The sequence below is a fragment of the Felis catus genome, chromosome B1 (genome assembly GCF_018350175.1).
Source record: "Felis catus isolate Fca126 chromosome B1, F.catus_Fca126_mat1.0, whole genome shotgun sequence".
Taxonomy (NCBI): domain Eukaryota; kingdom Metazoa; phylum Chordata; class Mammalia; order Carnivora; family Felidae; genus Felis; species Felis catus.
In genome coordinates, this window is record NC_058371.1 from 50,502,403 (window position 1) to 50,514,475 (window position 12,073).

The 12,073-nt window shown below is 36.6% G+C and overlaps 1 protein-coding gene across 1 annotated transcript in view; it reads right to left on the reverse strand.

Moving 5' to 3' along the window:
- KIF13B (kinesin family member 13B) overlaps positions 1-12,073 on the reverse strand; it is a 202,983-nt gene that overhangs the window by 114,501 nt on the left and 76,409 nt on the right. The window contains exons 7-10 of the mRNA XM_023252641.2: positions 8,588-8,675; positions 5,476-5,610; positions 3,191-3,303; positions 1,865-1,976 (exon numbers count right to left, since the gene is read on the reverse strand). Of these exons, the coding sequence (XP_023108409.2) occupies positions 1,865-1,976; positions 3,191-3,303; positions 5,476-5,610; positions 8,588-8,675 (448 nt within the window). The remainder of the gene's footprint in view (positions 1-1,864; positions 1,977-3,190; positions 3,304-5,475; positions 5,611-8,587; positions 8,676-12,073) is intronic.

The window sequence follows — 12,073 nt, forward strand, 5'->3', positions numbered from 1 at the left end:
AGAAATCCAGATGGCCAACAGACACATGAAAAGTACTCAACATCACTCATGATCAGGGAAATGCAAATTAAAATTACTTCATACCTTTCAGAATGGCTAAAATAAAAAACACAAAAAAATAATAAGTGCTGGAGAGGATGTGGAAAAAAAGGAACCCTCTTGCACTGTTCGTGGAATGTAAAATGGTGCAGAAACTGGAAAAAGTATGGAGGTTCCTCAAAAAGTTAAAAATAGAAGTACCCTAAAATCTAGAAATCCCACTGTTGGGTATGTACCCAAACAATACAAAAACACTAATGTAAAAGGATACATGCACCCCAGTGTTTATAGCAGTACTTTTTACAATAGCCAAATTACAAAAGCAGCCCAAGTGTCCATCAACTGATGAATCGATAAAGAAGTGGTATATATACACAATGGAATATTATTCAGCCATGAAAAGGAATGAAATCTTGCCATTTTCAATGACATGGATAGAGCTACAGAGAATAATACTAAGCAAAAATAAGTCAGTCAGGGAAAGACAAATACTGCATGATATCACTCATATGTGGAATTTAAGAAACAAAACAAACAAGCAAAGGGAACAACAAAAGAGAGAGAGGGAGACAAACCAAGAAGCTGACTCATAACTATAAAGAACAAACTGATGGTTACAGGGGTGGGGAGGTGAATTATGGTATGGGGATTAGGAGGTGCACTTGTCGTGAAGAGCACTGGGTGATGCATGGAATTGTTGAATCACTATATTGTACACCTGAAACTAATGTAACATTGTATGTTAACTACACTGGAATTAAAATAAAAAATAAAATAAAATTTTAAAACAGCCAAAAAAAGGAGTTGTGTCCTATACTAAGTGTTATATTCTCAACTCCTAGCACAGTGAGCAACAGGTGTTCAATAAAGTCTTGATCAGTGACAGAATAACCTATCACAAAACTAAACAGAGCTCATAAAATTATTTTTTTATTTTAAAAAAATAGAAAGAAAAAGTATTAGGTAAAATATTTTGTTCTAGGTTGGTAACTCTATACAGAGTTAAACTGTCACTGGATTTTCAATCCTCTAGCTCCCAGTCCCATAGCCAATTCACCATGACACCTCCAAGAGGACTACAGGGAGGGGCGCCTGCCTAGGTGGCTCAGTTGGTTAAGCGTCTCACTCTTGATTTTGGCTCAAATCATGATCTCATGGTTCCTGAGATTGAGTTCCATGTTGGGCTCTGCACTGGCAGCATAAAGCCTACTTGGGATTCTCTCTCTCCATCTCTATGTGCCCCTCCCCTGCTTATTCTCTCTCTCTTGTATTTCTTTACATTCTCCTCATAGCACTCCATAGTCTTTTTTCTTTCTCATTTCCATCTATCTTACACATACTAAGTCAATTAACAAATTAATGACTGTGTGCTCTACTCTGTATCCTTAAACAACACCTAAGCTGAAAGTAAATTAAAATGATCATGAGTAGTCTTGATGTTAAACAGAAAAACAAGGTCCAAAATGTCAGTCAAACAAAAGGAGTCTGTGAGAAAGACAGAGTAGTCCAGCTGAGTCCATAAGACAGTGGAAATCCTTTCCTATGACTCACTAGGCTATCAGATTAGCAGGAGGTCCTTCTGCTACACCCCAAAATCTCAGAGGCAACTGTGTGATTCAGTGTGCCCTAAATCCCATTGCTTCCAGATTCTGATGAATCAGGTGCTTAATCTACTGAAACTATGATTATCATGTAAGATTTTAAACTTGAACATTATTAGAAGAAATGGTAATTGGGAGGAATTAACAATCTACTCTTCTCTTCCTTTCTACCAACCACTAAGAGTACAACAGAAAGGATGGGGGTGGGGGAGTGGGGAGCTTACTTTGAGCAGCCAAGTGAGAACTGAGTCACGATATGGAACAAATTTATTCTTGTTTTTGCCAGCACTCTGATCTGCTAGGGCTGAGATAACGAGACCGAGGGTCGTGAGGGACCTGCATGGTGCAACAAACCGGAATAACCATAAAAAACTGAGTATATTAAGTATCATATTTTAGCACAAAACTGAACATCAAGATGCCTCGTACCTGCATTAGAACAGCACTGCCATCAGCATTTTGTTGCTCAGTTTAAAAACCCATGAACTCTAAAAGCTAATATCCTTCTAATACTACTGCAAGCAATTAAATTGCTTAGCTCCATTATTTTTTTTCATTTTTGTAAATAGCAACATGAGCTGTAAACCTTTAGGTTAAGATAAGATACAAACACCACATATCTTTAAGAAAGGAAGCCACAAACACAATACAATTAATTAAAACTTAGTATAAGGCAAAAACATTTATATATGTGTGTCAGTGTATCTATCTATGTCATATATATCTATAAATATATCACACACAATATCATTCATATATTCAATATACAATAACAACATAGCATCTGGATGATGGTCTTTTATGATCTCCAGTTAGTGACTTTCACTGTGTTTCCTTCTGGATTCCTGCCCACAGGAGCTAATAATTTAGCTTGAGGTAGAAAATATAACCATTTAAAGGAATTGGTACACAAAATATTACTTTATAAAACCCTGGCTTCTTGGTACAAATAAGCACCACAACAGTCATAAAAGGAAAAGCTCAACGTGGCTAGTACACAGGTTGATGTTTGCTCAGACCGTGACACCCAGGCTGAGATGTCTCAACAGCTTTTCCATAGCTTAGACCAGTGGTTCTCCCGTGGAGGGCTACTGTGCCCCAAACAGGGAGCAGCTGGCAATGTCCACAGATATGTTTGGGTTGTTACAACTGGGGGTGGGAGAAGAGAGGTGGCAGGTACTACTGCCATCTAGTGAGTAAGGCCAGGGATGCTGCTAAACATCCTACAACACAAAAGAACAGTCCCTGGGACAAAGAATCACCCCAAATCTCAGTAGGGCTGCTCTTGAGAAACCTCTGACTTGACTGTGCTCTTCAGCCCCATTAGACATCTCAACAAAACATAAAATATGCTTGGGCCCATAAATATCTATGTCTATATAAATATAGATATATATTTGAAAAAAGTATATATATATGAAAAAATTCTCAATTATTTATTCAATATAGCCTCAATAATTCCAGAACCTTATTCTTTTAATAACCACAGAAGTTCCCCATTTGGCTCTTAAGTCAGTAAAGTAATAAAAGTAAGCTTCTGGAAAACTTACTTGTTGATGTTGCTCCCCTCCTTCAACCTGTCCCCTGCGGCTCCAGTTTTCGTTGCCCGCTCGCTGCCAGCTAAGTCAACCAAGCTCAGTTTGCCCACTTTCTCTCCAGATGTCTACAAAGTAAGTCAACAAACACTTATAAACAGTTAAAGAATACAGAAAATGCTACATCTCTACCGAATGATTTTATTATCTAAATCCTTTATTAAAACATTTACTGTTATTTCAAAATTATCTTGTGCTCACATAAAACAGTGTAAGAGAACTGTCCAGTCTAGTAGTAGATAGATACACACAAAATATTCACGGCTTTACTAATTCAGACAAGAGTGAAAGCTGCCTCAGAAAAATAGTGCCCCCAAAATGGGATATTTGAAGGGAGCCCAATAAAATTTTCATATGACGGCACTTGTAAAATATAAATTTTAATGATATAAAGTTGTTTAAAATTTCACAAATATGTACCAATAACCCTGAAGGAAAATATTTGCAATTCTTACTGATGTAAAAAAAAAAAAATTAAAATTTTATATAATGGGGTCTCTCAAAAACCCAACACTTGCTTAAGTTTTTCATATTATTTATATATAATAATTCCCTTACTTCATAGTTTCAAGTATAAACTTACATATTTTTCTAGTTATTATATATATATACACATATATTGATATGTCCTTTATCAAAAATGTTCTGTAATATAATCACACACATAACACATATTTTATACTTCAGCAGAAATACAAGAAATGTGGGAAAGCAATGCCCAAATCTACAGACTGGATCTTTTTTTTCTTTTAATGTTTATTTATTTTTGAGAGGGAGAGAGTCAGAGCAAGAGAAGGGCAGAGAGAGAGGGAGACACAGAATTGGAAGCAGGCTCCAGGCTCTGAGCTGTCAGCACAGAGCCTGATGTGGGGCTCAAACTCACAAACCGTGAGATCATGACCTGAGCCGAAATCAGATGCTTAACTGACTGAGCCACCCAGGCACCCCCCAGACTGAATTATTTTTTAAAACTTTTCTTTAATATACATATTTATATTTATTTCCACAAATAAACTATGTTGCTAACAAGAGGATATTCGGCTTCCCAAATCAAAAGTACTTTTGGTTTAAAAAAAAAGTCATCAGTATGTTTTTTGTTTTATGCTGAAAAGGAAACAGAAAACAAAGAACTCTTTGTTGTTACACTAATCTTGCTGTGATGGCAAAAAAAAGAAAAATATGCTTTCAGCAAATGAAAATCTTACCAAAATCTAGCATTTTGCCAGCATGATTATTTTAGCTTCTGGCATTTGAAACTGATTTGCTGGGGTGGGGGGAAAGGCATCATAATAAAATATGCAAATATTCACATAAAAAGTAAGTAGTAAACCAAGAAAAGTTTCAGTATGGTGGAAGCATATACATCTCTGGCTCTGTTTACTCTTCATAAGCTTCAAAACCAAGTATTCAAAACATTACTCTACAAATCCGATACTTTTATAGTACAATTTCCCCAGTATAGTTTATTCCTTCTAATACTTAGCTGTTTAGCAGAAGAGAACATTTCAAAAGAATCTCTACTAAATTAGCTAGAGTTAACATTAGCTTCTGCAGTCAGCCATCAAAGTTTAAAGCTCAAAAAATTCTGTGGCAGAGACCGTGAACCATCAGCATGTTTAACTTCTGTTCCACGTTCCTTTAGTTGGACAGGATGGGGCTAAAAACTACATTTTTCAGATTCCCTTACAGCCAGGGTTCATGATGTGACTTAGGTTCTGTCAAGCAGATACATGTGCTTCAGATTTGGAAAGGAGAAGTAAAGTAGAGGTCATCCCCCGGACTGTTTTGGCTGTTTTCTGCTGGCAAGCAGGATCACAGAAATATGAGGGTTTCTACAAGTGTCTCAGCTTACATTCTCCAGCTTCCAGGTCACTAAGAGGCAGCTTCATTAACTCCTATGGCCTAGATCACTGCTACTGAGCATGCCTGGATCTCACAGCCCTGGTGGTAGCCTCACCTTGATGGGTGAGATCTGTGTGATCATTCCTAGAGATTTACTCTAGAGCCCACTCCCCCTCAGGTGTTCTAACAACGCTGTAATCACCCAATTCCCTCTGTTAAATCCCTTTCTGTTAATCTACAGTGGCTTCTGTTTCTTGCTGACTCCTAATTCATACCCATGTCTAGCTAGGATTCTAAGTTATATGACACTTGAAGGAATAGAGTAAGATAAATCGTGATCCACTTTTAAAATATTAAACAAACAAACAAACAAAAAGGTCAGGCATCTGAATACCTACCCCAGACTTCACATCATATAAAGTATGGGTAAGGGTGATTTTGAAGACTGCATGGGATCGACTGCTCTCCTCATTCATGTTCGTGGCAGCAACTGTACGAGACTTGTTACCCTCAGACATCAAAGACTCAATATCCTAAGTGGAAACAAGTCATAGATACACATTGCATTGTCAAATAAAACTCTGCTATCCTATGAAATTCATTACAAGTATCACTACTCAGACAACCACATTTGGAGTTTACACATCTACACTTTGTTTTTCAGTGAACACTAAGCCCAACAGAGTAAAATAGCCAATGCTGTCTCTGAAAACTAAAAAAAAAACCACATTTATTTTCTGTAGATGCCAAATAAAGTAGCAGCTTTGAGAATTAGGAAAGTTTAGAAGCCATGGGTGGAGACCCACAAGATGGACAAACATACAATGCCACCCCTCATCTAATCTAGAAATTTCAAAAAATTTAGTTTCTTTAATGACAGAAGCAACAGAAGACAATTGTTAAATTAGATCATATGAATAAGCAACAAACAAAAATGAGTCTAAACCCTTCACACAGGCATAGCAGTGCTGCGTCACCCATGTTAGTGTGTATTATACCAGACCTGTTTCTGAAAACTGAGACATCAAGAAATGAATGTCTGCACAGATTTACTACTTCGTTGCCATTACTGCTAAAAGGAGACGGCAAGATGCACTTGAAAGATCATGGGATGGGATATTCATTTTTTTAAATGTTACAAGCTCTAAAAATAGTTACTTAACCAAACTGAATTCTAGTTTCATAAATAACAGTACAGAGCTATAATATTATCTACCTTACAAGAATTTTAATGAGGAACAAGAAAGATGTATGTATGAAAGAGTTGACTAGTTGTCTCCTCTTACCCCATCTCCTTTTCTTTCTAGTAAAGGAACCCAAATTTTAGCTAAGCACCTTGCCGTGGAACTAAGAGACTATATTTCCCAGATGCCCTTGCAGCTCAGTCTGGCCATAGGACTAAGTTTTAGTGAATGAGATGTAAAGTCATCTGGGAATTCTCCTTAAAGGGAGTAGGCATGCTGTCACATCTTGGTTCTAAGAGCTAAGATTTTGAACTATGAGAATAAGGGTATTACTACAGAGCTGGCTCTATGTGGAAAGCTGGAAGGAATCTAGGTCCCTAACAGCATCTTGGAGCCACTATATCAGCCCTCTCACCATTCATTCTTTCATTTATTCATTTAAATATATATTGAAGTCACCTATTAGATGCTAGTGCATTTTGAATACTGAAAATAATGAACAAAATAGATAACAATTCACATTCTAAAGAACTTAAATCCTATTATATTTTCCTGTTACTTGCAGCCAACACAATCCTAACTGACACATATATAGAAAAAACTTTGAAAATCATAATTTTCTATTTTACCATAGCAATGAAAAAGAATAATGTTTAAGGAAAAATTCTATATGACAAATAAAAACCCTCAAAGTAGAAACATTAACTATAAAGAGAAGTTTAAGTAAGCACCAAAATGGAAAATTCAACACAAAAAGAAACATTCAAAATTTTTTAGATCTATTAAATCTGACCATCCTGAGACTTAATGTAAAAGCTTCAGCCTATTTAACCTACACTTATTCATTGGCCTCTAATTTGTTGTCTCATGCATAAACTCTGTATTGAGTCCTTTTTTTTTTTCTACAGAGAGAGAGCACGTGCACACAAGAGGGGGAAGGCCAGAAAGAGAAAGGGATAGAGGATCATAAGTGGGCTCTCCACTGACAGGCTGATAGTAGCGAGCCTGATGTGAGGCTCAAACTCATGAACCATGAGATCATGACCTGAGCCAAAGTCAGAAGTTCAACTGACTGAGCCACCCAGGTGCCCTGAGCCTTTAAATTTTTTAAACAAGCAAAATGTCTCTTGTCACTTTCCAATCTCCTCTGAGCATTCAAAAACATCTTGATCTCTCTCCAGTGTTGTATAAATAAGTCCTCAAATAATCATTATTAAAATAACAATACTTACTAACATTAATACCCTAGGTTTCTCAAAGACTTTTCACATGCATTATCTCATTTGATCTCCTCCAGGAAGTCTTCCTAGACTCCACCCTCCCCAGACACCTACATATTCATTTAAGTTAGGTATCCCCCTCCTCCAAACTACTAATCCTAGACAAGAATTTCTCATTGCTCTTAGTCATGTTGTTTCAGAATACCTTTATAATAACATCTACAAGTATCTTGAGCGGATGGACCATCTCATTCATTTTTTATATCCTCAGCACCTAGTACAATGTCTGGCACATGATAGATGTTCAATAGATGTTAACCAAATGAAGTAACTAACACCTACTAAATGAAGTATCATTGACCAAATGACAGAACTGATTAAAGAACAAAAAAAACCAAATGGGCCTACCACATAATATACTCAAGACAATACAACTAATTTCCGTTTTATAACTTGTGACAAAGAGGCTTTTAGTGAGGTAGATGAATCCAAAGTCATACAAGAGTCACACAATAGGATTAAGTATCACCAGATCAATATTCTGTGACTCTTAATCCAAGGTACATGACATCACAGCATCTCACTCCACCCCCATTTCCCCAACACACAAAGCCTGATGGATCCACACAAAGCAGAAGTGTGAAGTTGGAAAATGAAGAGAATAAAAGACCAATGCGTGATCCTCTCAAATTAGAAACAGACTTTGAATTCCAACTACCCAATTCATATATTTTATTTCACTAAATCAATGAAATCATAAGCAACTTCATTATTTTATGTACTGCTAGGGAAGAAAAATGCTGCCATTTATAATTTTAAGATGTAACCATAAGGAATATCACAATTTTAGAGTTCATAAAATATGAAAAAATATGTATCTCACAACAGATGACCAGGTATGCTTGGCAAATGTGTATAACCTTCTCTCAAAATTAAACTGTCCTAATAGCCATACACAGCTTTTCAAGACAGATTTTTGTAAAAAGTAGCTTTTAAGTAATACTACTGTAATTTTTTTAAATTTCAAGAAAAATCATCATCACAATTTAAACAAGAAGTAATTTGCTACAGTGACTGTAAGCAGTTTACATAAAGGATGTTATTACCTTGTAGCTTGTGACAGCCAGTTTAGAAAGTCCATCGACATAGGGTCCCAACACACTGTGCTCTCTGACTTTTAACGTTTGACGACTTCTGCTCATTAAAAAGAAAGAATTTTAAAACAATAACGTGTTTTTAAAAGGACTCAATCATCCTCCATAAAAATATACACTGAATTCAATAAAGATCCCAAGTAAAAAGAACCAACTAACTTGATTCAAGAAGAATCTAAACCAAAATTTAAAATCTTGACTGGTAAGAAAAACTTCATAATGTGGTAAAATATCACATCACTCAAAAGGGTACACTGTGGGATGTCTATTTCCTACCACAAAGAATGCAGAGTCAAATAAATACAAACAATCTACTTGTCATTTCACAGAAAGTGGTACAAAGAACAGAACTCAATAAATGTTAACTGTGCAAGAAAGCTCAGACCAATCTCAGTCATGAATAAAAACAAACAAGCCAATACACTGAATTTAATCATGATTTAAAAATGTAACATTAGGCTGATCCCAGGGCTGCTAGGTTTTTTTAACACTGATTCATGCCCATTATCACACTAGACTGATAGACTAAATGGGGAACAAAACACAATCATTTCAATAAATGCAGTGAAAAGGATTCAGTATAATTAAATACTTATTCATGATTAAAAAATAAATAAATACCACTTAAAACAAAGAACTAATAAACCCCGTAAGGGGAATCTGCCAAAACCTAGAACATACAGCATACTTAATACATCAACCAAAAAACATTAAGAATATTTGTTGATGATTGTATAGTACATGAATTCTCTCTCAAAAAAGCTCCTTAAAAAATATAAACAATACAATGGGGCACCTGAGTGGCTCAGTAGGTTAAGCGTCTGACTTCGGCTCAGGTCATGATCTCACAGTTCATGGGTTCCAGCTCTTCATCAGGCTCTGTGCTCACAGCACACAGCCTGGAGCCTGCTTCGAATTCTGTGTCCCCGCCCCCCTCTGCCCCTCCCCCACCTCTCAAAAATAAACATTAAAAAATTTTTTAAATATAAACATTACAATGAAAAAAAGAATATTTGTTGCTGATGAGATTACAAGTGATTCTTATTTTATGTACTGATTTTCTAATGATTTGGAATCCTCTAGCACCCTAGGATCAACCACCAAAAATTTCACTTACCACTATAGAACTGTACATGAAGTAAATATAGAACAAATATTTGACTTAATTCTGATCTCAAGATATACTATAACTTTTTCCTTTAATTTTTCTTTTCTTTTAAAGATAATGTGTACTCTATTACCTCCTGAGTATAAAACAACATAATTACATCATTACACACAGATACTGAATTCATAAAATCAGTACTTGATTTAAAAAACTAAGTTCTCTCAGACAGTCTTTCACTTAAAAGGGATCACTTTTAGAGTTTTTAATTCTATTCACTTCAACTCTTCAGAAACATTACAAAAATCCTCAAGAAACTTTCATGGAGAGACAACAGCAGCTAACTGAGCACTTACAATGTAACTGTTCTAAGACCTCAGGTGTATCATCCCAGCCAATCTTCACAACAGCCCTCTGCAATATTATGTAATATTATCATCCCCTCTGTACAAATGAGGCCTAGAAAGCATACGAAATTTGCTTAATAGGTAACAATTAGAGGGACCCAGATGCAGAGCTATGTGAACCCCAAGCCTATGTGTTAAATACTAACTATATACAAGACAAACATAAGAAATTATTAAAGACTCCAGGCAAACTGGATAAAAGTTGGAACTATTGCACACAAGCAATGTGGAATACAAAGTCAGCTAAGAATTCCTGGCAAGAAGAACTTTGGGATCTCAAAGAAAGTGATGCTCTTCACTGAGGTGAAGATGCAGAAAAAGTACAAGGACACAGTATTCAGCAAGATGTGGGTACTTAAGCTAGAACCTTCCTACCTCTGGCCTCCTTTAGTTCCCTGTTTAGACTTTCATGCTCAGTGCCCTCCAGCCATGCTCAGGGTCCTCCAGCCACCCTGGACAGTGGGGTCACTCTCCAAGCAAGTGATGTCTTATACCTCCATCCTTTTAGCATAGGCTGTTCCCTATGCCTGAATGGTTCTCACCTAACTTCTCAATGGACAAACTGCTACTCAGCACAAAAATCATCCAGTACTCTTCATGGACTCTTCCCTTCTCCTCATTCCCTCTTTCCCCTCACCTATTTTATATAAGCCTCCTTCATAATTTAAAAGCATCACTGCACTGTATTATAATTACTTGTTTCCAAAACTCTCATTCTGTCCACACTGTGAGATCTTCCTTTACAACTTGCCTAGTGCTCGGCATGTAATAATGATCATTCAATAAATGTTAAGGTTTTTTTTTTTTAATGTTTATTTATTTTTGAGAGAGAGAGAGAGAGAGAGAGAGAGAATGACTGGGGGAGGGGCAGAGAAAGAGGGAGACACAGAATCCAAAGCAGGCTCTAGGCTCTGAGCTGTCAGCACAGAGCCCGACACGGGGCTCGAACTCATGAACTGTGAGATCATGACCTGAGCCGATGTCACACACTTAACCAACTGAGCCACTCAGGCGCCCCTAAATGTTAAGTTTTACAGAGAAACACTAAGTGCCAATTGAATGTCATTGTGAAAGGACTGAAGATCATTACCTTTGACAAAGAAAACAGATACCAGTGAGGGATTGACACGTTTTCTTACGACTGAGCATCACTATGATTCACTGCTTCTAAGACCACCTTTTTTTGATCATCTTCTTCATCCAAGCATAATTATGCATCCCCTTGTAACTCCACATTATAAGCCTCAGTTCATGTGGCTCTTTGACCTTATAAACACTGTTCTCACATCTATAAACCACATGCTGTGGTTATTATCTGTTTCTTTTTCACCATTGTTGCACTTCCTTAAAATCTGACTCAGAAAACTGTGCAATGGATAGATTTCCTCAGATACTTATCTTCCTCATTAGGTTCAGTTATGACTGCAGAGTGAGAACAGCATTTTCTAAGGCTTTCTAATACTTTCAAACCACTTCTCTTTCAAAGTCTATGCCATAAAATGGGACATTCTTTTTCTCTGGGGATCTTTAAAATTAACTATCCTAAAGTCCAGGTTTCAAATCTCTGATTATGCCCTTCTCAGCAAGCAAAGAAAAAATGGCTAATGACCTGAAATTTCTTGGCCTTTTATAAAAGAAAGAAAAGAAAGAAACTCCACCTGATTAAGGATACCAGTCCCTCATGATACTAAGCAACTTAATTTTCATTGAGTATTTTTTGTTTGTGGCTTTGGATGTATGTGAAAAAAGGCAGTATGAGGCAAATACATGTGGCTCAACAATACTTCCCTCCCCAACTCAGCCCTGAACTCAAAACCCAGAATTGACTGCAGGAAGCTGCTCAATGTGACTGAAAACACAGTCACAAGGACAATAACTAGATAAACAGATAAAAGCACAAAGAACTCTACCAGAGTTCAATATAAA